Below are 27283 nucleotides of genomic sequence, written 5' to 3'. Positions count from 1 at the left end.
CACTTAAAGGAGAAGCCAAACTACCACTTTCTAAAGGCAACGAAGGATCAACAATAAATGTAGCCATGCCTGAATCAACCACATCCCAAATAAAGTTTTTTTTTTTAAATTCAATTAGTAGAGACTAGTTAATGATGTCATGTGGAAACAATTCTTCATTTTGAAGAATGTTTACATCATCACTATTGAAAAAGCAAAGATTAAGTTGGCAGTAAATCATAGGTACTCTCAAGATTACAACTATATGCACAGTTTTGGTCTCCTTATCTAGGGAAGGATATACATGCCTTGTAGGCGGTGAAAGGAAGGTTCACTAGATTGATTCCTGCGATGAGACGGCTGTCCTATGAGGAGAGATTGTGTAGAATGGGCCTATACTCGCTGGAGTTTAGAAGAATGAGAGGTGATCTCACTGAAACATACAAGATTCTGAAGGGGATCGACAGGATAGATGCCGAGAGGTTGTTTCCCCTGGCTGGAGTGTCTAGAACTAGGGGGCATAGTCTCAGGATAAGGGGTAGGCCATTTAAGACCAAGATGAGGAGGAATTTCTTCACTCAGAGGGTTGTGAATCTTTAGAATTCTCTGCCCCAGAGGGCTGTGGATGCTGAGTCTTTGAGTATATTCAAGGCTGAGATAGATAGATTGATTTTTGGACTCTAGGGGAATCAAGGGATATGGATATCAGGCAGGAAAGTGGAGTTGAGGTCGATGATCAGCCATGATCTTATTGAATGGCGGAGCAGGCTCGAGGGGCTGTATGACCTACTCCTGCTCTTATTTCTTATGTTATGTATAGTCCTATAAATTCATTACTGTCCATCTTTCACACATGCTTTCCATCATAAGTTATTTCCTCCTACTTCTTTGGACTCTTGAGATGGCCACACATTCTGTTCTTGGGTCTTTGCCATCCTTAAACTAGCCACTAGCTGTGTAAAGTGCAGATTGACTGGACTGCTCATTTCACTTTGCTGCCTCAGAGACGGTACCCTTCTGCCATTAAACACCATTCCAGGTGGAGCAGCCGAGATGCAGAGAGGGAAGGAATCACAGTGAAGAAAATATGTCCCATCATTCCACAGCATTGTCTATGTGCATTAACTCTGTGACTAAAGGTTTCTATTAATACAGACTGAAAGTATAGAATCCTAAAATAAATCCCAATAAAAATCATATTTAAAATGATCTGCTCCCAAAATACATCTGCTATAATTTGTGAAGTTAAAATAAAAACTGCATCTACAGTATCAATCCTGTGAGCCTCGATCATCCCAAATCAGAGCCAGGAACAAGCCAAATAACAGCGATCCTGTAATTTTTAAATACATTTGCGCCAGATACTTACTGCATTACAAACACAATGAGATGTACACTACAAAATTGTTTCAAGTTTTGGTGTCTCACTACATTAAAAAGAGCCAGTTACATAAACATCTGGAACTTGCTTTTCTGAAAACATTGAATGGGGAAAATTTTACACCCTCCTTCAGCAAACTACATTTCTGAAAACACCTACATTCGGCTATTTTTTCTAAAGTAAACACAACTGAATTACAAATAAATACTTTACCATGTCCTGCACAAGCATAAGCTTTGGCACAATCACTCAACAGGCTGGGTGAGCTGCTGCTGTTAGCTTGCCTCTGTAAACAAAAACAAAGTATTATTATAACTGTGACTGTTGTGATGTCCATTCTCTCAACATAAATCTACACATTACTTGGCAAAATTTACCTGCCTTTCATCCTGAATTTACATTTATCTGGTTACCAACAGACTTCACCACTATCACAAATCTTATTACCTTTACACTGAAAGTGCTTACCCATGTAAACTTCATTTACTTTAATAGGTTGCCTGAAACAGCAGGAGTACCAGAGTCAACATTGGGCCAGTGCCACTAACAGCCTCTTTTGGGAGGGAATGTTTCGCTGTACACTTAGGATGGCTGGGTGCTACCATTTTCAAAAATAAAAGACACCAGACTTAGATTGAGTATATTGGATCTGACAACGAGTGGGCTGACCTACAGCCCACTTACATAGGCCAGTAACATGCTTTTATCATTGCTGTGACGTACAGAGATTCTCCCAGCTCAGTGCAGTATGGAGGGAGTGCTCCCTTTCAGTTAAGACATTAGACTAAGGCCCCATCTGCCTGTTCAGATGGACATTAACAGTCTCATGTGACTACTCAAAGAGCAGCAGGGGAGTTCTCCCCAGGTCCTGGCTGATATTTATCCCTCAACCAACACCACCAAAAGAGATTATTTGGTTAATCATCATTGTTTGTGGAACCTTGCAATGTGCAAACTGTGTTTACCTATATAACAGTAACTAAATTTCAAAAAGTAATTAATTGAGTGCACGGTGCTTTGGGACATATTGGGGTAATGAAAGTATTTACATAAATGGAGGTTCTCTCTTTATCAGGGAAGCTCTTATCCATATTAACAGTATCTACTAAATTAGCATTCACAAAATCTTCGCCCTGAATGAGACTGCAATTGACATGCAGATTTTTCCCCTAGTTACACAATCTGTATAAATATTAATTTCAGCAGTGGGCAAACAGCTCCTATTCAAAGAGATTCTATAATGTAAACCAAACACATGATTTGATTATTCTACAGTAAACTTATTTGCTATTTGTTCCAAGAAATATAATTTTGACCTCCAAGTATCAAAAGGGAGAAAAATATTTTAAAATTGTAACTATTAAATCTGATTTGGCAGTGCTCAGTGTCCTCTGCCTCCAATCATTGTGTCTTTCTCATTCTGTCTCCTGCATGTGTCTCCTCAATTGCTCTATTCCACCAAGTGCTCTATCTCATCGTATTTTCTTGCTCCAAATTCTCTCCCATGTGTACCTGCAATCTACTGTACCCATGTCTCACCAGTGATCTGCTAACCCCATAGCTCTGCATGTTACTCATACCTCTGGCACTTCTCTTTCCCTTTTTCATCATGGTCTCTGTCTTTCCTTCTCCTGATCTGCCTCTGCTGCAAATGTCTCTCTGGATCCCTCTTCATCCTAGTCATCTGTTTGTCCTCTGATCGTGGCCAGCCGTGTCTGCCCCCATGTCTCTGCCCACATCCTCCCCTTGTCGTTCTGTATTCTCTTTACCCCCATCTTTCCTACCGTCTCTCTCCACCCCCCATTTATGCCCCATCTCTCTGCCCCATGTGTGCTCCAAGTCTTTGATGTCTGCGACTGTCTCTTTACCCTTAGGTTTTGGTTTCCCCATATCTGCTTCTTGTTGCTGTCTCCACCATTTCTTTCGGCCTCTATTTGTCCTTCTGTGTTTTATTTCCCGCATGCATCCCTGCCCAGAATAAATGAGGATTTCATTAAAGGAGGAGAAAGTCATTGAAGCTTGTGGTGGGGAATACTAGCAGTCAAAAAGAACAGGGCCGGGAAGATTAAAGGCCAAGGAAAGCCCAGGTTTTGGTAGGACAGCATCATTAAAGGGCAAGATTTTTGTTGGGAGGGGGCAGGAGGACAATACTTGCATCCAAAGGATTGGAGCTGGGAAGACAGCAGAGAAAAGGCAGCCAACAGGGCTAGGAAAAGCACAAAGAAAAGTGGGGCGGGGGGTGGGGCAAGGCTTCAGGTGGGGAATACTAATGCCAAAAAGGAGCAAAGATTACCAACAGTGCTAATCTAGCACACACCTACCAGAACCAGAGAAAGTGGAACCATATAAAAGCTTATTTTCAAATTAGCACTGTGTGGAACCAGCACAGCTGAGAAGCTGGGATGCTAATGCTACCATTAGGAAGTAAATGAAGAGCTTGAACAGGCTGGGCAGAACGGATCTGACCAGACAATATAAAAATATTTCCAGACCTCCACCAGGGCTAGAGAAAGTAGAGTTGATGGGGCAGTTTAAAAATAAGTGTAGAGCTGGAGCCAATACAGTTTTTTTTTTTAATTAAAAGAGTAAGGGAGCAAAATCAGTCACAGCTTCATGCTGACCTCCACCAAATGTTCTTTTTAAATTTCACCCATTTGGTTGCCATCCTTCCCACAGGACCTACACCACCATAATCAACATCACCAATGACCACCTCCATGATGGCAGCCATGGAACATCAACTCCCTTTGTCCTCCTCGACCTCTCTGCAACATTCAACACTGACTCTGTTCTTACTTGTTCCAACAGAGCCAGTACATCTCCAGCAGTGTTTTCTTCTGCTGCCCAACAGTCACCTCTAGAGTATGTCAAGACTCCATCCTTGACCCTCTCCTTTTCCTTATTTACATGCTGTCTCTCAGACATTATCCACAGTAACATACATTTCCATATATATGCATGACACCCAGCTCTACATTTCCACCACTACCCTTGATTCATTCTACAACCACCTCCATGGTGTTAGGCTGGCTATTTGGCATCACTATGCATGAGCTAGAACTTTCTCCATCTGATTAATTGGAAAACCAAAGCCACCTTATTTGGTTCCTGCCAAAGACTCTGTATGCTTGTCCCAGACTCCATCTTGCTAATCTTTTTGACCTGGCATTCAGCCACCTTTCACTTATTCTATGGTTCGGTCCATTCTGTCTTTTCTAAAATGCCTTTGGACATTTTATTGCATTAAAGGAGCTATACAAATGCAAGTTGTTGTCTGCGAGAGAGGGTCTAATTTTCCTTAAAATAGTGTTTCTGTAATAATGGAAAGAATAGTTCATGTAATACCAGAATAGAGGCAGCCATTTGAACGGCATAGATTTCGAAGCTGAACATGGTTAACTGCTACTGTACTTGGCAAGTGTGGGCTAAGACACAGGGAAAATAATTTACCACAGAGACTGGCTTTCATCCAGTTTGCCAAAATATAAACAGGTATCACACGCAGTTCAATACCACAGGAAATAAAGATTCATACATTCAAACACATCTGTTCCAACTGGCCTGGTACATATACTGTCTGGTTCCAGTGCTACAACAGCCTTGCCGTGGCTTATGTGGGTGTAATTATTAGTGTGCAAGGGTCAATATTGATCAACAGCATGAAAGTAAGTCTATTCTGACATCACATTCCATACATTTAGCAATTAAAAAACATTCACACATACTAAAATAAACAGGCATTTCATTTTTAAAAACACACGAATTCCCAAACGTCAGAAATTACATGAATGTAGATTAGCAATTATCGAACAGCTTTGTTGGGAGGTTGGGGGGCAGGGTTCTTCTAAAAAAGTCAACTGTTTTTGAAGCTGATTTGATGCAGAAATAAATTAATGTGTAAAGTAATCAAATCTGCCAGCCCCTCCTAATACACAGCAGTAGAACTAGATGACTAGCATATTGATTTCAAAAGGTGGTAAAAGGAGTTAGTGTAGGTTTGAAATTCAGTCTCAACTGAGTACGTACTCCACTTGCATCTATGAAATAAATAATTTTTGCCAGCTATCTAAAATTATGAGGTGAAAGGATTGGAAAAACTGTCCTCTTTCTGCGTCACTGAAACACACTCCTGAATTGGTCGAAAGAGCCGTGCCGAGGGCATCTACAAAGTTAACCACCAGTTCAACCACCCTGCTTTATTAAAGGTGGTCTGGTGGCCCATAAAACAAAAATGAAGATTTACAAAAAAAAATATTTTTGAAAAGGTTATACTTGAGTTTCATTTAAATGCTGTGAATCACTGTTTGCATCAAGTTAACTGGTTACAAAATAGAGAAACGAGATTTATTTTTTGTTCATCAGAGCATCTTTTTTTCCTCCAGTATTTACACAGGATAGTAAACTCTTAGCATATGTTGCAACTGATGCTTAAAAATATTTGAAGGGTAAAAGCAGTAACTCGAATGAGAGGCAACTAGAAACATCTGCTCTTGTAAATTTCGTGTAAATGGATCACAGATTAGTTGCAGAGAGTATTGAGCATCAAAGTACAGAAGTATGCCCACTGGCAAGGAAGAAATCACTAAACAAACAACTAAAGGTAAACAACTAAGCTCATCAGTTCTGGTTATAATTCTACCTGTTAGTTGAGCAAGCCTTAGACTTGAAAGCTGAGTCAGACATGCCCTTCGTAGGTTTGATCAGGACTTCAACTTGGTTACCAGAACAGTTGACAAAAGGTAAGATTACTAATATTCTGAGTGGCACAGAGTAGCTCCAAAATCCTCACCAAAGTATGTTATAGTAGAGACCATTTAACGTGTGATTTGTTTTCCCCCACCGATTTCCCCCCTCAAATAGGCATTTTTCTGCATTAATTAAATGAGGACGCTGAATATCAAGAACACTGGATTCCTTGTCTCAAGAAGGATGGGGTTGATTTTGACCACTGGCAGCCACCTGATGGAGCATGCTAGCCACCCGCCTGTTGGGCCAGTCAAGAGGTCCAAGCAATTTGGAGCCGGTGGAGAAACTCCGACTGGCTTGGATACCACGCCAGCCAGCGTGCAATTAGGTCCAGAGGGGGGAGAGCCCATGGTATGCTTGTTGAACCCAGAGGAGCGAGAGTGCTCCTCCGGCCCCACAAAAATGAAATTTATAAAGATTTGAGGCCATCTTTTGAAATTACTGCCTAGAACAAAAGGGCAGAACAAAAGACCACCCATTGGTCCCTCAAAATTGCAGTCCGGGTCCTATATAGGGGCACCCATTGATGATGAATGAACAGCGATATATGTTCAAGTCAGGAGGGTGCATGTCTTGGTAGGGAACTTGGGAGGTGAAGGTGCTCCATGACATTGCAATATATCCTTCCCGACCAAGGCTGTGTACAACCGAAGCAGAACTTCTTCCCCTTTGTCTTCCAGCCCCCTTGAGATAAAGGCCTACATTCGGATGCACTGTGTAAACGGGACTTCCGCTAATCCTCACTGCCAAAGTTACAGCGGCCGGTCGGGGGAATGTCTCCAGGAAATTCTTGGCAAAGCAGTTTTAGGATAAGGAAAAGGCCATGATTCCCAATTATGAAGGGGCTCGATAGGTTAGACACAAGATGTTCCCACTTGTGGAGAGTTCAAAAAAGGGGCCATAAGTACAAGATAGTCATTAATAAATCCAACAAGGAATTCACGATATACTTCTTTACTCAAAGTGGTTAGAATATGGAAGGTGTTACCATATGGAGTAGTTCAGGCGAACAGCATAGATGAATTTAAGGGGAAGCTAGATATGCACATGAGGAAGAAAGGAATAGAAGGATATGTTGATAGAGCGAGATGAAGTAAGGTGGGAGGAGGCTCGTGTGGAGCATAAACATCGGCATAGACCTGTTGGGCCGAATGGCCTGTTTCTGTGCTGTAAATACTATGTAATATGTAATTGCTGCACTTGTCCTTCTCAGTGGCAGACGTTGTAGGGAAGGGAAGTGCTGTTGAAGTAACCTTGGCGAGTTACTCCAGTGCATCCTGTAGTTTGTACAGATTGCAACCATGTGCGCTGGTGGATATCCAATCAAGCAAACTAATCTGCCCTGGATGGTGTCGAACTGTTAATGAATTATGTAGGTTAGGGAAAATAATGGGTCATGTATACAAGTTATGTAAGTGTAGCATCAGATTAGACATTAGGGGGGAAAAATTCAGTTGTTTGCGCCTCCCGTTAGCGCCTTAAGAGGGCACTAATGGGGTGCAAAGCAACTAGCGCCCGGGCGCGGTGATGTTTGCGCCGCTCGCAAAATTAACTAGACATTTTGCGGCGGCGCTAAACACTACCACCACCATCTCTTGCACCAGCAGATCGTGACGTCAGTCGAGTGCGCAACGCCCCGGACCGGATATTGAGTGGCGCCCCGTGCCTTACCGCCTGCCGCTAGCAACGACAGGTTGAGGGGAGCGTTTTGCAGTCAGAAAGGGACTGGGGAGCGCTATTTAAAGGCGACCGCTTCCTGCCTTTTTTTGTTGGTGACATTTGTGTACCACGTATTCTGAGAGAGAGAGAGAGAGAGAGAGAGAGAGAGACTGACTTCTGGAGAGATTCAACGCTGTGTGAAGGAGTTTTGGGTACTGAGCAGCACTTTGCAGGTTTATTTTGATATGCACTTCCTTGCTTCGCCAGCGCTCTGAGGTAGCGCCTCGCTCCTCGGACTTTGCGCCTTAAGACAGGTGTGAAGCGCCTGATTTAGCGCTCCAATCAACTCCAGGGGCGATAAAAGCCAAGTTTGCCGTCGGAGGCAATAACTAGCGCCAGGCACTAAACTTTGCGCACGGCCGATAATGGCGCCCCAAACGGGGCGATACTCAATTTTTCCCCCTAGAGGTTTTTCCTTATACTAGTAATTTCAGGATTATATATATTAAAAAGAACATGCCAAATAAATGTCTAAAGATCTCATCACTGTAGTGGGTGAACTTTAAACATTTTAATGGATTACAAATCAGTTCCTGGCTTTTCAACTAACATGATGCACAGCCATACACATTCATTTCATTCATTAAATATATTCATTAAATATATTCAAGAAGGAGTTGGATATATTTCTTAAGACTAAAGAGATCAAGGGGTATGGGGAGAAAGCAGGGACAGGGTACTGAATTTGGATGATCAGCCATGATCGCATTGAATGGTGGAGCAGGCTCGAGGGACCGAATGGCCTACACCTGCTCCTATCTTCTATGTTTCTATGACTCGTGGTGAGTGCGGATTCACTGGAACAATTTAAAAAGGAGCGGCACAGGTTCCTTGTTATGGTTAATAGCACTGCATATAAAATTTAGGTGAATGTTGGGTGTGTACGTCATAATGTCTGCACACTCATTTTGATCATCTTAGGAGGTCGATGGGGAACTTCCCAGTTATTTTCTCGATGAATTAACCTAGGGTTTTTTTGCCTCTCCCAGATTACATGACGGATGGTGGGAGGATGATCATGATGCTTAGTTGCATCACTAATGAGCGGCACCTCAAAAATCACAGGATCTGAGTGCTAATGTTATCTCAACAACTTTCATCATTCCTTGGAATGCTACTCCTTAAGATACACTAAACAGCTTTATAAAGTATAAAGAGCAGGAACACAATCATTCAAAAGGGACACAATTAATCACCCTGCTATAGTGACTTTTCCAGGGCAGTAAAGTCTCAGCTTGCATCATGGTTCATCCACAGAGAATACTTGCACTGACCACTTGCACTTTTATCTGGAGGGTGGGAAGAACTAGAACACAAGTTATACAAATTAAGGGATTGAAATATGATTAGAATCACCTTTACACTATGGTGTGTACACTGAGCAAAGTTAAATCAATCGGATGAAATTCATTAAAAATGCTGGAAGGGATAATCTGTCCTTTAACGTGTAGTGTTGGGTGTCTGTATTTCTGTCAGCTACAGTGCAACAGCAGCTTCACGGTACAGAAACAGATTTACCAAGAGATAAGAGTACATTGTTCATATAGGTTAGGATCCAATTCCACAATCAATTAGTTTTTACAAGTCTGCTAAAAAATGAAATGTGAGCTTCAGGAATGGATTGATAAATGGAGGGACTTAAATCTGGACTATTTCTGTTTACAATAATGTTGTGTGGACTGGAACAATACTGAGAGGCATTCGCTCTCAAACTTCCATAGACTGAGTTGGGCTAGCGCAGGAAGTACTAGGCTACTACACTTCCAGGCTTGGCATGCCATTTTATTTTTGCAAAACATCAGCACCAAAAATCTACCTTAACTGCAAAATTACTCTGTCACAAGCCTTAATGATGCCTGGTAACCAAAGCAAGGTAGGATTGCAGATATAATGTACTGCAATATCAGGCTGGAGCGCTGCCTCTTCCTGTTATACGAGGACACATTATATACTTTAATAAAAGGCTACATCATCCTTCTTCCCATAATGGAGCATACTAGTAATTTCAGGATTATATATATTAAAAAGAACATGCCAAATAAATGTCTAAAGATCTCATCACTGTAGTGGGTGAACTTTAAACATTTTAATGGATTACAAATCAGTTCCTGGCTTTTCAACTAACATGATGCACAGCCATACACAATTAGAATCAATATTGTTTAAATTCTGTTTAAGTACAGATCGTTCACATAGGAGAATAAACACCCAAATATTTTTTGACATCAAGCCATTTATTTGGCCAACAGACAAATCTGTTGATTGAAAAATAGTCAAAATAAACTCAGTTTCATTTTGCAAATTTGGAATCGGAGCATTGGTCAGAACATGGGCTACTATATTATAATTCAGTAAACCCTACGCCATACGCGATTACATATCAAAAATGATCTTTCCAGACATAAAAACTTAATTTAAATTTTTCATATTAATGCCCCGTGATAAATGCTTACAAGTAAAAAGTAATTCATCCAGTACTCAAGCTAAAACATCACTCACTTTCTCATGAATTACCCCACCTTCACAGTAGTTCATACAACAACATTTCTCCTTCTCTATTTCTCTAAACTTGGGTATTGGCTTAAATTAAGAGCTGTGATTATAGATAATAAGCTATATATAGACAATTGAGTGATATTCCAAACCTTGAAAACCTAATTAGTTAAATAAAATACAACAGAGATGGCAGGGCAGGCGATGTGTTGCAGCTGTAGCATGCAGGAGCTGGTGGACACCAGTGTGATCCAGGGTGACCACATCTGCAGTAAGTGTTGGCAGCTCGAGGAACTTCGGCTCAGAGTTGATGGGCTGGAGTCCGAGCTTCAGACACTGCGATACATCAGGGAGGGAGAAAGTTACCTGGCTACTTTGTTCCAGGAGGCAGTCACACCCCTTAGGTTAAGTACTTCAAATCTGGTCCGTGGTCAGTGACAGGAGGGTGTGACTGCAAGTGAGGCAGGTATGGGGATCCAGGAGTTGGAGGAGCCTCAGCCCTTGCACTTGTCCAACAGGTACGAGGCTCTTGCAGCCTGTGTGAACGAGAGCAGGGACTGCAGGGAGGATGAGCAAACTGACCACAGCACTGTGGTACAGGGGGCCATTCAAGTTGGGGGAGTAAAAAGGAATTTAGTAGTGGTAGGGGACAGTATAGTTAGGGGGATAGGCACTGTTCTCTGCAGCCGAGAGCGTGAGTCCCGAAGGCTGTGTTGTCTGCCCGGTGCCAGAGTTAAGGACATCTCCTCGGGGCTGGAGAGGAACTTGGAGTGGGAGGGGAAAAGATCCAGTTGTCGTGGCCCACGTAAGAACCAACGACATAGGTAAGGCTAAGAAAGAGGTTCTGCTGAGAGAGTATGAGCATTTAAGGGCCAAATTAAAAAGCAGAACCACAAAGGTAATAATCTCTGGACCATGTGTACTGTAGCCAAATTTGCTGATGATACAAAGAGAGGTGGGAAAGCAAGTTGCGAGGAGGACACAAAGAGTCTGCAAAGGGATATAGATAGGTTAAGTGAGTGGGCAAAAATTTGGCAGATGGAGTATAATGTGGGAAAATGTGAGGTTATCCAATTTGGTAGGAAGAATAAAAAAAGCAAATTATTTAAATGGAGACTACATAATGCTGCAGTACAGAGGGATCTGGGGTCCTCGTACATGAAACGCAAAAAGTTATCATGCAACAAGTAATTAGGAAGGCAAATGGAATGTTGGCCTTTATTGCAAGGGGGATGGTGTATAAAAGTAGGGAAGTCTTGCTACAACTGTACAGGACGCTGGTGAGACCACACCTGGAGAATTGCGTGCAGTTCTAGTCTCCTTATTTAAGGAGGGATATACTTGCATTGGATATAGTTCAGAGAAGGTTCACTAGGTTAATTCCTGAGATGAAGGGGTTGTCTTATGAGGAAAGGTTGAGCAGGTTGGGCCCATACTCATTGGAGTTTAGAAGAATGAGAGGTGATCTTATTGAAACATGTAAGATCCTGAGGGGCTTTGACAGGGTAGATGCAGAGAGGATGTTTCCCCACGTCTAGAAATCTAGAACTAGGGGGCATAGTTTCAGGATAAGGGGTCACCCATTTAAAACGGAGATGAGGAGGAATTTCTTCTCTCAGAGGATCGTGAATCTTTGGAATTCTCCACCCCAGAGAGCTGTGGAGGCGGAGTCATTGAATATATTCAAGGCGGAGATAGACATATATTTGAACTACAGGGGAGTCAAGGGTTATGGGGAGCGGGCAGGAAAGTGGCATTGAGGCCAAGATCAGATCAGCCATGATCTTATTGAATGGCGGAGCAGGCTTGAGGGGCCAAATGGCCTACTCCTGCTCCTATTTCTTATGTTAACAACTTTTATTTATATAGCACCTTTAATGTAGTAAAACGTCCCAAGAGTATTAAAAGACAAAAAATTTGACACCAAGCCACATAAGAAGAAATTAGGGCAGATGACCAAAAGCTTAGTCAAAGAGGTAGGTTTTAAGGAGTGTCTTAAAGGGGGAAAGAGAGGTAGCAAGACGGAGAGGTTTAGGGAGGGAGTTCTAGAGTTTAGGGCCTAGGCAACTGAAGGCACGGCCACCGATGGTTGAGAGCTTATAATCAAGGATGCTCAAGAGGGCAGAATTTGAGGAGCATTGTGGGGGTGAAGGAAATTATGGCGATAGGGAGGGGCGAGGCCATGGAGGGATTTGAAAACAAGGATGAGAATTTTTAAATCGAGGCGTTGCTTAACCGGGAGCCAATGGAGGTCAGCAAGCACAGGAGTGATGGGTGAACAGGACTTGGTGAGAGTTAGGACACGGGCAGCAGAGTTTTGGATCACCTCAAGTTTACATAGGGAGGCCAGCCAGGAGTATGTTGGAATAATCAAGTCTAGAGGTAACAAAGGTATGGATGAGGGTTTCAGCAGCAGATGAGCTGAGACAGGAGCGGAGACGGGCGATGTTACGGTCTTAGTTATGCTGCGAGTGTGTGGTCAAAAGTTCATTTCAGGGTCAAATATGACACCAAGGGTGCGAACAGTCTGGTTCAGCCTCAGACTGATGTGAGGGAGAGGGCTGATTCTGTGGCTAGGGAACAGAGTTTGTGACGAGGACCGAAGGCAATGGCTTCAGTCTTCCCAATATTTAATTGCGGAAAATGTCTGCTCATCCAGTACTGGATGTCTGACAATTTAGAGACCGTGGAGGGGTCGAGAGAAGTGGTGGTGAGGTAGAGCTGGGTGTCATCAGCGTACATGTGGAAACTGATGCTGTGTTTTCGGATGATGTCGCCAAGGGGCAGCATGTAGATGAGAAATAGGAGGGAGCCAAGGATAGATCATCCTTGGGGGACCCCAGAGGTAACGATGCGGGGGCAGGAAGAGAAGCCACTGCAGGTGATTTTCTGGCTACAATTAAATAGATAAGGATGGAACCAGGCGAGTGCAGTCCCAGCTAGCTGGGTGATGGCGGAGAAGCGTTGGAGGAGGATGGAGTGGTCAACCGTATCAAAGGCTGCAGGCAGGTAGAGAAGGAATAGTTTACCTTCGTCAGTCACAGAGGATATCATTTGTAACTTTGAAGAGAGCCGTTTCGGTACTGTGGCACGGGTGAAACCTGGATGGGATTCAAACATGGAGTTTTGGGAAAGATGGACACGGTTTTGGGAGGCGACAACACGTATAAGGTCTTCGGAGAGGAAAGGGATGTTGGAGATAGGACGATAGTTTGCAAGGACGGAGGTGGTCAAGGGTTGTTTTTTTGAGGGAGTGATGATGGTAGATTTGAAGGAGAGCGGGACAGTACTTGAGGAGAACGAATCATTAACAATGTCAGCTAACATGGGAGTCAGAAAAGGAAGTTGGATGGTCAGCAGTTTGGTGGGAATAGGGTCAAGGGAGCAGGAAGTGGGTCTCATGGACAAGATGAGCGTGGAGAGGTCAAGAGGGGAGATCGGAGAGAAACTGGAGGAAGATGCGAGTTCAGGGCTAGGGCAGGGGGGAACCTTAGAGGAAGTTTGGCCCAGTGGGCTAGGGGAAGGAAGGGAAGTGGCAGAGGCAGCTGATCAGATGGTCTCAAGCTTAGAGACAAAGAAGTCCATAAGCTCCTCGCACTTGTTGTTGGAGGCAAGTGTGGAGGAGACAGGGGAGAGGGGTTTAAGAAGATGGTTAGCAGTAGAGAATAGAAGCCAGGGGTTATTTTTGCATTCCAGAATGATCCTGGAATAGTGAGCAGTTTTGGCAAACAAGTGTAGGACCCGATAATGCTTTATGTGGTCCAGCCAGATCTGGTGGTGAATGGCTAAACCAGTTGTCTATCATATCCGTTCAAGTCTGCGTCCCTTGGACTTGAGGGAGCAAAGATGAGGGCTGTACCAGGGCAAACGGCCAGGGTGAGAGAAAGTAATGGTTTAATAGGGAATAGGGCATCAAAGGTGAGGGTGTGAGCAGAAATGTTGTGGTGAATGGAGGGCCAAAGGCTGGACAGTTGGGATTTTATAAGTGTAGTTGTGAGAGACTTGGGAGAGAGTTTTTCCAGGGGCGGACACAAAAGGAAGTAGGATTGGGTAGGGGAAGGGGACGTGCGTGGAGAGCAATACAAGGAAGTGGTCAGAGATGGCCTTATTTGCGATTGACACGGTGGGAGTAGTGAGGCCACAAGAGATGGCAAGGTCACGGGAGTGGCCGTGAATATAGGTTGGGGAGTTCACATGGAGGGAGAGGTTAAGCGATGAGAGTAGTGAACTCAGAGGAAAGAGTATGATGAATAGAGACGGAGGTTGAAATCACAGAGGATAAGAAGTCGCTCGATGCAGAGGCTGAGAGGGGAAAGCAGCGAAGATGTCTCGGTGACAAAGTTTTTATCATACTTGGGTGGGCGGTAGAGAAGGAGAATTTTAGGTGAAAGGGGTTGAACAAGGTGAGATGCTCAAAGGAGGAGAAAGTATCAGAGGAGTAGGGTGTCTTATATATATTTGGCACTGATTGGGTGCTTCAACCTTAAGCATTAAACGTGAAGTCACCCATCAGATCTGTGTCCATCGCTCCGGAACTCCCTATGCGAATCCCTGCAGATTTCTGCCTTTCCCACGGCAGCAAAAACAGCCCTAGCCAAAGTCATGAACAACATCCTCTGTGACTATATCTGTGGTGTATTTTCCCTCCTCGTCCTCTCCGTAGCCTTTAACACTGTCGATCACACTATCCCCCATTACTGTCCAGCTCAAAAAAAAGACAAAAGGCTTACATTCACATAGTGCCTTTCACGTCCTCAGGACGTCCCAAGGCGGTTTACAGCCAATTAAGCAGTTTTTTTTTAATTTTTTTTTTTTATAAAGTGTAGTCAATGTTGTAATGTAGTAAATGCAGAAGTCAATTTGCGCACAGCAAAGTCCCAGAAACACCAATTAGATAATGACCACATAATCTGTTTTATTGATGTTGGTTTAGTAGGTCTGCCCTCGCTTGGTTCCACTCTTACCTATCCAATTATAATTAGAGTACCTCTACCAATGGCTTCTCTTCCCACTGTGCCACATTAGGTCTATCCTTGGCCCCCTCTTCCTTATCTGCCTACTGTTCCTTGATGACATCAATGGCAGACATGAGGTCAGTTTTCACAGGTATGCTGCTGACACTTAGCTCTACCTCTTCACCACCTCTGATCAGTCAGACTCTGCATTAAATTTCATCTGTCATGGGTCTGCCCATTTCATCAGTCTGTCTATGTCCTCCTGAAGCCTACTACTATCCACCTCACTATTTAATACATTTCTGAGTTTAGTCATCTGCAAATTTTGAAATTACCCTTTATACCCAAATCCAGGTAGATATATCAAAAAGAGCAGTGGTCCCAATACCAACGCCTGGTCGACACGACTGTATACTTCCCTCCAATCTGAATAACAACCGTTCACCACTATTCTCTGCTTTCTGGCTCTTAGCCAATTTCATGTTCATGCTACCACTGTCCCTTCAAACCTATGGGCTTCAATCCCACAGGAAGTCAAGAAGATAAAGCCATTTCTTTTCACAGACATTGTTCGATTTGTTCCATTACCTCTAATTTAATTTCTTGATGGACATAAATAATCACAGATAAAAATTCCAAAGTTGATAACTTGAATATCCTTTATACGCAGAACTTCTAAAACGGAGTTAATCATTTGCTGAACCAGGGCTGCTTGGGCAAGCATTACACGAGGGGAATTTTCAAGTGGTCTGGTGGTAACCAGTAAAATTTCCCTGTTTCTTTGCTCCCAGATACCAACAGGGCCAAATATATGAGGCATTTGTCCTCGTAACAATTGCCTGCTACTGCACCAAATTGTGTCACCTTACTGAAAGACACCTAATCTGACAAATGCTTTATTTGAATGGGCAACAGCACACTGCAAGGACACAGCAACTATTTACTACTAACAGTGTTCTACTGTATAGCAAACAAAATAATCTTGACCAATACACAATCTTGTGGTTCAAAAACACATTGAACATACAAATATCAAATGAACGAGTTTTAGAATATTTTGATATTCCCCATGTGTATATTTAAAAAATTAAAAGCTGAAGGCATCTACTATCCAAGTTCACAACCAGTATAATTTTCCTGGCTCAGGCGCCATTGGGTCAACTTTCCATGTAATTGAATAATAGCTGTTCTGAGATGCACGCAAGCTGCCCCAAAAACAGGGCATTGAAGCTGCCTGGGTGAAAAATTGTGGCTCCTCCAGAGAAGGGAAAGGACACCTATACTCTTGCCTTCTCCTTTAAAAGATAAGCATATTCCATTGAACTGTCAAGTAACCCAAAAATCTTATAAAATTAAACATCTACACACATTGTACATTTCAGTTGCTCCTCTTTACCCAATTTTATGCTTTAAAACTTCTAATTAGAGGCGGCAAGGAAAGATAACATTATGCCAGATACGTTGAACAATAATGTATGAAGGGAACTTTGCCTAGAGCCTATATACATCACTGGGGCTGTATATCATAGAATCAGAACGGCACAGAAGGAGGCCATTCGGCCCATCGAGTCCATGCCGGCTCTCTGTAGAGCAATCCAGTCAGTCCCATTCCCCCGCTCTATCCCCGTAGCCCTGCAAGTTTATTTCCCTCAAGTGCCTATCCAGTCTCCCCTTGAAAACACTGAGTGTGTCCGCTTCCACCACTTCCGTCGGCAGCGAGTTCCAGGTCCTCACCATTTGCTGCGTAAAAAAGTTTTTCCTCATATCTCCCCTGTATCTCTTACCCAAAAGCTTAAATCTGTGTCCCCTAGTCCTTGTAACATCAACTAGTGAGAACAACCTTTCCCCATCTAGCCTATCCAAACCCGTCACAATCTTGTATCAAATCACCTCTCAACCGCCTTTGCTCCAATGAAAACAAATCCAGCTTCTCCAACCTGTCCTTGTAGCTAAGATCCCCCATTCCTGGAACCATTCTGGTAAATCACCTCTGCACCCTCTCAAGGGCCTTCACATCCTCCCTAAAGTGTGGTGACCAGAACTGGACCCAATACTCCAGTTGTGGCCAAACCAGCGCTTTATAAAGGTTCAGCATAACTTCTCTACTTTTGTACTCAATACCTCTATTTATGAAGCCCAAGATCCCAAATGCTTTGCTAACCACTCTCTCAATATGTCCTGCCACCTTCAGGGACCTATGCACATTAACTCCCAGGTCCCTCTGTCCCTGCACACTCTTTAAAACTGTGCCATTAAGTGTATATTGCCTCTCCCTGTTCCTCCTGCCAAAATGCATCACCTCACACTTCTCTATTAAATTCCATCTGCCACTTGTCTGCCCATTCTGCTAGCCTTTCTATGTCCTGTTGCAGTCGATTGGTATCATCATCACCACCGTTTGCCACACCCCCAAGTTTGATGTCATCGGCAAATTTAGAAATTCTACTCTGTATTCCAATATCCAGGTCATTTATATATATCAAAAAAGCAGTGGCCCCAGCACTGACTCTTGGGGAACACCACTGTCTACCATCCTGCAGTCTGAAAAACAGCCATTTACCACAACTCTAACACTCAATGTAGGTGTGTTACGATAAGCACAAGGAGAACAGAAAATTCTACACGGAACAATGTGACACAACAGCAGGAGATTCTTGCACAAAATATCTCTTGCTGGGATGCCTTCTGACTAGCAGTTTTAAAGCACAGTAACAGAGTGTCTTAGATATATTGAGAATAAGTACTGTGTGCCTTTCTAGAACATTTGGGATTTTGTGACAATTTGCTCAAATACACTTCTCCTTTGTGTTTATCCACATTTAGTACAGGCCTACTGAGCAAAACCAACGAGTCAGGTACAGGATTGTTAAATGGAAAATAAAGCACCGTGTACTACAACAATGTACCATTTATCCAGCAGTACCATCCAATACAGATTTATGGGCTGTTTTGTGATGTAGAGTCATTCCCACCAGGAACTGGATTAAAATAGTCTGAAATCATTTCACTTAGGACCCTTCTCAGCCAGTGCATTTTCATCAATCAGAATGGGATGAATAAGATTCCAGAAAAGAAACGTGGTGTTTAGCCCACGACACACCCCAGCCTTCCTACCGTTTTCAATAAGTGCACTAATTCAACAGCGAAACAGAAAAAAACTTCTGTAAAAATACCGGCAATACTGTTCCAATCTTTTGATGGCTATAAAAACAAAACTTTAATAGAAAACCACACAAGTTCACTGGGTTTAAATCACCTTAATAGGACATTTCTGAGCCCATGAAATACAATAATCAAGAAAAGCAGAGCAATCAATCCATAAAATGCTGAAACAATGATAGAAGTTGCTGTCATTTGATTGAAGGCTTTTGAAAAAGGTACGTAGTTTTACTTGGTTGATAAATAAAAAAACAAAGATAAATGTGCAAATTGCCAGGGAGAGGCTTTTATATTTTCCTACATTCCTATATTGACTACACTTCTAAAGTACTTCATTATTGTTAAGTGGTTTGGGATGTCCTGGGTGGGTGAGGCTGGGTTAGTTTTATCTTCCTTTTTGAAGACAGGAATTACACTATTCCTTTTGCTATTGAATTTTTATATTATACTAGTGTCTTTGCTATCTCATCCCTAGCTTATTTTGAGTTTCCGTTGGTGTAATCCGTCTTGTCCTCCTTAAACTTGGCTAGTTTGTCAAGTATCTCCTTTCTTTCTATCTGAACTGTTGTAATATCCCGCTTACCTTCTACTGTTGCAATTTCCTCTTTGATAGCCTCTTCAGTGAAAACTAAGGCAAAGTATCTATTCAGTATCCCTACCATTTACAGTATGTACTTTGCATATACCTTTTCTTTAGATTAAATTTTATCCTCACCTCTTTGTCTATAACATCCCATTCTCTCCATCACAAAAATCACCGACATTTACCTCTAAGATTGCCTGCCACCGCCCTTTCTTCAGCCCATCTGCTGCCGAAATCCTCATCCCTGCTTTTATCACCTCCAGACTTGGCAATTCCAAAACTCTCCCAGCCGGCCTCCCAGCCTACACCCTCCGTAAACTAAAACTCATCCAAAACTCTACTGCCCATATCCTAATAGCCTATCACGCACTAAGTCCTGCTGGACCATCAACCCTGTCCTTGATGACCTGCATTGGCTCCTGTTCGCCAATGTCTCACATTTAAAATTCTCATCCTCATGTTTAAATCCTTTTATGGCCTTGTCATCCCTCCCCATCTCTGTAACCTCCTCCAGCCACCCTCTTCTCTTCCCCACCCTCCACTTTGCCTGAACGCTCTGTTTCTCTGATTCTCATCTCTAAAACCCTTCTTTACTGACCTCTTTGACCAAGCTTTTGGCCATCCCTCCCAATAGCTCCTTCTTTGGCTTGGTATCCATTTTTCCCTTACGTCACTGTGAAGCACTTTGGGACATTTTTCTACATTAAAAACACTATCTAAATGCAAGTTCTTGTTGCTGTTGACGACACTAGCAGTGCTTTACCTCCAAGAAGAACCAACCTCTTGAAGCTAGTCTCACTGCCACTTCAGTTTTAGTGTAGTGCTGCTCATCAGCACTGCATCTGCTGCCTTAAGGCTAAAGGGATCAAGGGATATGGGGAGAAAGCAGGGCCAGGGTACCGAGTTTGGATGATCAGCCATGATCTCATTAAATGGAGGAGCAGGCTCGAGGGGCTGAATGGCCTACTCCTGCTCCTATCTTCTATGTTTCTATCATAGACGTTACAGCACTGGCAGCTATTCGGTTCACTGTGCCTCTGTCAATGCTCGCTCGTCTACTGGAGCTGATGTGCTCTCCAATCCCATTTGCTGCCATTTCCCTGTATCCTTTTATATGTCTCTCTTCAAATTCTTCAATCGTCTTTTAAATGTTGTTACATTCACTACCTCTTATGTGAAAACATTTCTTATAGCTTACCCCTTCACTCTTACAATTATCTTGAATCTATGCCCAACTGATACAGCTAGTGCAAACAATTTATCACTATTAGGCTTTGAAAAGCCTTTCATAATTTGGACATCTATATTAGCTTCCCCCTTAACCAAGTTTTTTCAGCTTTTCCTCATTCCTGGTATTCCACTAATGAATCTTCACTATACCCTTTCCATGACTCTAATATAATTCCTATAATGTTGTACCCAGATCAACAACTTTAATGTAGTAAAAATGTCCCACGGTGCTTCACAGGAGCATTATCAGACAAAATTTGACACCAAGCCACATAAAGAGAGATTAGGACAGGTGATCAAAAGCTTGGTCAAAGAGGTAGGTTTTAAGGAGCGACTTAAAGAGGAAGCGAGGTTTAGGGAGGGAATTTCAGAGCTTAGGGCCAAGGCAGCTGAAGGCACAGCCACCAATGGTGGAACAATGAAAATCGGGATGAGCAGGAGGCCAGAATTGGAGAAGCGCAGAGATCTCGGAGGGCTGGAGGAGGTTACAGAGATAGGGAGGGCCACACACAAGACTCTAACTGTGGCCTCACCAACACCTGTACAAATTAAAAATGGCTTTGCTTTTAAATTGAATGGCCCTATATACAATACCCTGAATCCAACTTTTCTTTTTTTAAACCTTCATTCTCACCTTTAAAAGATCTATGTATCTGAATCCTTAAATACCTGTCCCTCTACTCAAAATCTTATCATTTATTTCTTCAATTCTGTTTTCAAAATGTACCCTCAGCTAACCTATGTTCTCCTGTAATCACTTGCATACATTTAGGGAGTTTACCACACTGCCTAATTTTGTATCAATAAGTTTGGATTTTATTATTCTTATGCCCGTGTCTAAATCATTTACATAAATGTAAAACAGAAACCCCCTCTAAATGGTACAATTTTAAGGGGGAGGGGGGATCAAGAACAGAGAGACCTGGACATTTACATCTTTGAAGGTAGCAGGACAGGTTGATAAAAAAGGCATATGGGATCTTGGGCTTTATAAATAGAGGACAAAAGTAAGGAAGTTATGCTAAACCTTTATAATTCACTGGTTAGGCCTCAGTTGGAATATTGTACCTAATTCTGGGCACCACACTTTAGGAAGGAGAGGGTGCAGAGGAGATTTATTACTATGTTACCAAGGATGCGGGACTTCAGTTACATGGAGAGACAAGAGAAGCTGGAATTGTTCTCCTTAGAGCGGAGAAGGTTAAGGGGGGGATTTAATAGAAGGGCTCACAATTATGAAGGGTTTTAATGGAGGAAGCAAGGCAAACTGTTTCCATTTGACAGGAGGGTCAGTAACAAGAGGACACAGATTTAAGGTAATTGGCAAAAGAACCACAGGGGAGATGAGGAGAAACTTTGCTTTAAATGCAGTGCGTTATGATGATCTGGATTGCACTGCTTGAAAGGTGGCGGAAGCAGATTCAATAGTAACTTTCAAAAGGGAATTGAATAGGAAAGATTTGCTGAGCTATGGGGAGAGTAGAGGAGTGGAACTAATTCCATAGCTCTTTAAAAGAGCCAGCACAGGCACGATGGGCAGAATGACCTTCCTCTGTGCTGTACCACTCTATGATTCTGTGAAAAGAAGTTCTAGCACAGATGCCTAGGACACACCACTACTTACATTCAGCCAATCCAAAAAATTGTCTATTTACCCCCTACTCTTTGCTTTCTGTGCCTAGGCATCCTTCTATCCATTGCAGGGGCAAGGCCAGGAAGGGATTCAAACATAAGGATGAGAACTTCAAATTTGTGGCACCAGGGACTGGAAGTCAACATAGGTCAGCAGAGAGAGGGGTGAAGTGCAAGTGAGAGTTGGTGTGGGTTAGGATATTGGCAGCAGAGTTCTGGATGTGCTGAAGTTTACAGAGGGTGTAGGATGGGAGACTGCCCATGAGAACATTGGAATTGTAGAGAGTCTGGTGGTGACAATAGCATGAGGGTTTAAGTCACAGATGGGCTGAGGCAAGGGTGGAATAAAATACGTCAAACTTTCACCATGTCCCTGGGGCATTTAAGCACTCGTGTGAAAACAAACAATTCTCCATGACCCCTAACATTCTCTCTCTGAATTTAGCCCAGTTCTGTTGCAAATTTCTGTTTCTTCTAGTGGGTGGAACTCAAATTGTTGAGCTTTAATATGAAATTGGTTAAACGTTCTGTTAAAGGTATAAAATAGCTTAAGATAGGATAGGTCCTGGACAATGTCCCAAACTCCTCCACCACCATCCCTGGCTATGTCCTGTCCCACCGACAGGACAGACCCACCAGGGGTGGCGGCACAGTGGTATACAGTTGGGAGGGAGTGGCCCTGGGAGTCCACAACATTGACTCCGGACCCCATGACGTCTCATGGCTTCAGGTCAAGCATGGGCAAGGAAACCTCCTGCTGATTACCACCTACCACCCTCCCTCAGCTAATGAATCAGTACTCCTCCATGTTGAACACCACTTAGAAGAAGCACTGAGAGTAGCAAGGGCACAGAATGTACTCTGGGTGGGGGACTTCAATGTCCATCATCAAGAGTGGCTCGGTAGCCCCACTACTGACCGAGCTGGCCGAGTCCTGAAGGACATAACTGCCAGTCTGGGCCTGCGACAAGTGGTGAGAGAACCAACATGAGGGAAAAACCTACTTGACCTTGTCCTCACCAATCTACCTGTCGCAGATGTATCTGACCATGACAGTATTGGTAGTAGTGACCACCGCACAGTCGTTGTGGAGACAAAGTCCCGTCTTCACACCGAGGACACCCTCCATCATGTTGTGTGGCACTACCAATGTGCTAAATGGGATAGATTCAGAACAGATCTAGCAGCTCAAAACTGGGCATCTATGAGGCGCTGTGGGCCATCAACAGCAGCAAAATTGTATTCCACCACAGTCTGTAACCTCATGGCCCAGCATATCCCTCACTTTACCATTAGCATCAAGCCAGGGGACCAACCCTGGTTCAATAAGGAGCGCAGAAGAGCATGTCAGGAGCAGCATCAGGCTTACCTAAAAGTGAGATGCCAACCTGGGGAAGCTGCAACACAGGACTACATGCATGCTAAAAAGCAGAAGCAGCATGCTACAGACAGGGCTAAATGATCCCACAATCAACGGGTCAGATCAAAGCTCTGCAATCCTACCAAAGCCAGTTGTGAATGGTGGTGGACCATTAAGCAACTAACAGGTGTAGGAGGCTCCATGAATATCCCCATTCTCAATGACGGCGGAGTCCAGCATGTGAGTGCAAAAGAAAAGGCTGAAGTGTTTGCAACCATCTTCAGCCAGAAATGCCAAGTGGATGATCCATATCGGCCTCCTCCTGAGGTCCCCACCATCACAGAAGCCAGTCTTCAGCCAATTCGATTCACTCCACGTGGTATCAAGAAACAGCTGAGCGCACTGGATACAGCAAAGGCTATGGGCCCCGACAACATCCCGGCTATCGTGCTGAAGACTTGTGCTCCAGAACTAGCCACGCCTCTAGCCAAGCTGTTCCAGTACAGCTACAACACTGGCTTCTATCTGACAATGTGCAAAACTGCCCAGGTATGTCCTGTCCACAAAAAGCAGGACAAATCCAATCCGGCCAATTACTGCCACATCAGTCTACTCTCAATCATCAGCAAAGTGATGGAAGGCATCATCAACAGTGCTATCAAACAGCACTTACTCACCAATAACCTGCTCACCGATGCCCAGTTTGGGTTCCGCCAAGACCACTCGGCTGCCGACCTCATTACAACCTTGGTCCAAACATGGACAAAAAAGCTGAATTCCAGAAGTGAGGTGAGAGTGACTGCCCTTGACATCAAGGCAGCATTTGAGAGAGTGTGGCGTCAAGGAGCCCTAGTAAAACTGAAGTCAATGGGAATCGGGGGGGGGGGGGGGGAAACTTTTCACTGGCTGGAGTCATTCCTAGCACAAAGAAAGATGGTTGTGGTGGTTGAAGGTCAATCATCACAGCCCCAGGACATCGCTGCAGGAGTTCCTCAGGGCAGTGTCCTAGGCCCAACCATCTTCAGCTGCTTCATTAGTGACCTTCCCTCCAACATAAGGTCAGAAATGGGGCTGTTCGCTGATGACTGCACAGTGTTCAACGCCATTCACAACTCCTCAGATAATGAAGCAGTCCATGCCCGCATGCAACAAGACCTGGATGACATTCAGGCTTGGGCTGATGTGTGGCGCGAATGTTACCTGCCACTTAAGTGCCAGGCAATGACTATCTCCAACAAGCAAGAGTCTAACCACTGCCCCTTGACATTCAACGACATTACCATCACCGAATCCCCCACCATCAACATCCTGGGGGTCACCATTGACCAGAAACTTAACTGGACCAGACACAAATACTGTGGCAACAAGAGCAGGTCAGAGGCTAGGTATTCTGCGGCGAGTGTCTCACCTCCTGACTCCCCAAAGCCTTTCCACCATTTACAAGGCACAACTAAGGAGTGTGATGGAATACTCTCCACTTGCCTGGATGAGTGCAGTTCCAACACTCAAAAAGCTGGACACCATCCAGGACAAAGCAGCCCGCTTGATTGGCGCCCCATCCACCACCTTAAACATTCACTCCCTCCACCACTGGCGTACCGTGGTTGCAGTGTGTACCATCTACAAGATGCACTGCAGCAATTCGCCAAGGCTTCTTCGGCAGCACCTCCCAAACCCGCAACCTCTTCCACCTAGAAGGACAAGGGCAGCAGGCGCATGGGAACACCACCACCTCCAAGTTCCCCTCCAAGTCACACACCATCCTAACTTAGAAGTATATCGCCAATCCTTCATCGTCGCTGGGTCAAAATCCTGGAACTCCCTACCTAACAGCACTGTGGGAGTACCTTCACCACACGGACTGCAACGGTTCAAGGCGGCGGCTCACCACCGCCTTCTCAAGGGCAACTAGGGATGGGCAATAAATGCTGGCCTTGCCAGCGACACCCACATCCCATAAACGAATTTAAAAAAAAATATTTTCATGTTGCTGTTTGTGGGAGCTTGCTGTGCGCAAGTTGGCTGCAGTGTTTGAACAGTGACTACACTTCAAAACTTTGAGGTCATCCAAAATTCTGCTGGCCGTGTCCTAACTCGCACCAAGTTCCGTTCACCCATCACCCCTGTGCTCGCTGACCTACATGGCTCCCGGTTAAGCAACGCCCCAATTTTAAAATTCTCATCCTTATTTTCAAATCCCTCCATGGCCTCGCCCCTCCCTACCTCTAATCTCCTCCAGCCCCACAACCCTCCAAGAGAAGAACATAAGAAATAGGAGCAGGAGTAGGCCATTCGGCCCCTCGAGCCTGCTCCGCCATTCATATCTGCGCTCCTCTAATTCTGGCCTCTTGAGCATCCCTGATTTTAATCGCTGCATCATTGGTGGCCGTGCCTTCAGCTGCCAAGGCCCCAAGCTCTGGAATTCCCTCCCTAAATCGCTCCACCTCTCTTTCCTCCTTAAAACCTACCTCTTTTACCAAGCTTTTGGTCATCTGCCCCAATATCTCATGTGACTCGGTGTCTAATTTTGTTTTATAACTCTCATGTGAAGTGCCTTGGGATGTTTTACTATGTTAAAGACGCTACATAAATACAAGTTGTTGTTGTTGTACTTCATTGGTTGTGAAGTACTTTGGGATGTCCTACGGTTGTGAAAGCTGCTAGGTACATGCAAATCTTTACTTTTTCTTTTTAACTGATCGGTTTGGAATCTGTAAGGCAGGACTGAGGGGGGCACAGTGTTTACTGTCTTTTTACCTAGTGATCTGCATTTACAACAGCCTAGTGGTTATGATATTGGACGAGCAACCCAAATGTCATGAGTTCCAAACCCAGCATGGTAAGTTATCAAATTGAATTCAATCAATTTCTGGACTGGCACCAAAAAATGATCATAAAAGGTATTGGATTGTTGTAAAAACCCAACTGGTTGGATAATGTCCTTGAGGGAAGGGAACCTGCTGCTCCTTACCCAGTCTGGGCTACGTGTGACTCCAGTCCCCCACTATGGAGGGAATTTTTCAGGGGACAGCGGATGCGTTCGGTGGTGGGTCGTGTGGGAAGCTTTTTTTTTGACAACAGGTCGGGACCCCAGTCAACCCGCCGTCACGTGCCTTTCCCAGATGTCGGGTCTGTCAGCTCTGAACAGACCCGACACGCAGCGACGGGGGAGGCAATTCAGGTCATCCTGACCTTGTTAACAGCCCATTAAGAAGTATTTTGAGCTCACCTTTACATTTTACGAGGTCGCCCACGGGGTCCAAGCTGCTCGGGGATCACATCAGGTAAGCAGGTTGGGAGTTGTATGACCATGGAATCATCTCATTACTTGACAGCTGCAAATGTGCTATAAAAGCTCCCATCTCACAGCTGTTCACTTTCCAAACTCAGAAGCTGTTGCTTACAGCATTTGAAAGACAGATTGAGCTTTATGCAGGTTGCAAGTGTTTGGAATAAACTCTCGATCCAGTGTCACCTCATTGGAACAACCTCTCACCACTGACAGATCACTTCTGCCATCTCAAGTTCATCTGCCATCTATTACATTAGCATCAGTACCCTTGAAACTATCTCACCTTGGCCCTCAGAATCCCACCACGATCAGTCCCAACACCAGCAGCACCAACCTTCTCTGTAAGCAGCTGATGCTGCACGGGACAGAGGGCATCAGCACCCGACCACATTGTTGCCCGGGAGGCCAGGGATGGCCGCACCATGGCCAAATTTACTTCACTTGACACGGTACAACCTGGCTGCCACATGATGCGCCAGCTTGGTACCACCCCACACCAACACCATAATGCATCCGTACAATGCCCAAGCCATTCCTTTCACACTCATGACCATTGCAGGGGGTACCGTTATGTCTCACCATTCAGTGCAACTCATAGTCACTTCCAAAGGTGCAGCCAGCTCTGTCCAAGAACGCAAAGTGTTGAAAATAAAAGGTTTCAATGTTTGACACCACATTAACAGAAACGTTACATGAACATTGCATAAATCACCCAAGTGCCTACCTTTGTGTGTTGTTAGTTGATATGATTGGA

The 27283-nt window shown here is 44.0% G+C and overlaps 1 protein-coding gene across 1 annotated transcript in view; it reads right to left on the bottom strand.

The window, feature by feature from the left end:
• pan3 (poly(A) specific ribonuclease subunit PAN3) overlaps positions 1 to 27283 on the bottom strand; it is a 157950-nt gene that overhangs the window by 118297 nt on the left and 12370 nt on the right. Inside the window, exon 3 of the mRNA XM_085999285.1 lies at positions 1574 to 1646. Within this exon, the coding sequence (XP_085855411.1) occupies positions 1574 to 1646 (73 nt within the window). The remainder of the gene's footprint in view (positions 1 to 1573; positions 1647 to 27283) is intronic.

This window comes from Somniosus microcephalus, chromosome 10 (assembly GCF_052327205.1).
Source record: "Somniosus microcephalus isolate GS21.2 chromosome 10, FLI_Smic_1.0, whole genome shotgun sequence".
Classification (NCBI taxonomy): Eukaryota; Metazoa; Chordata; class Chondrichthyes; order Squaliformes; family Somniosidae; genus Somniosus; species Somniosus microcephalus.
Note: the sequence above shows the minus strand (reverse complement) of the source record. Positions and strands in the feature narration are given on the sequence as shown.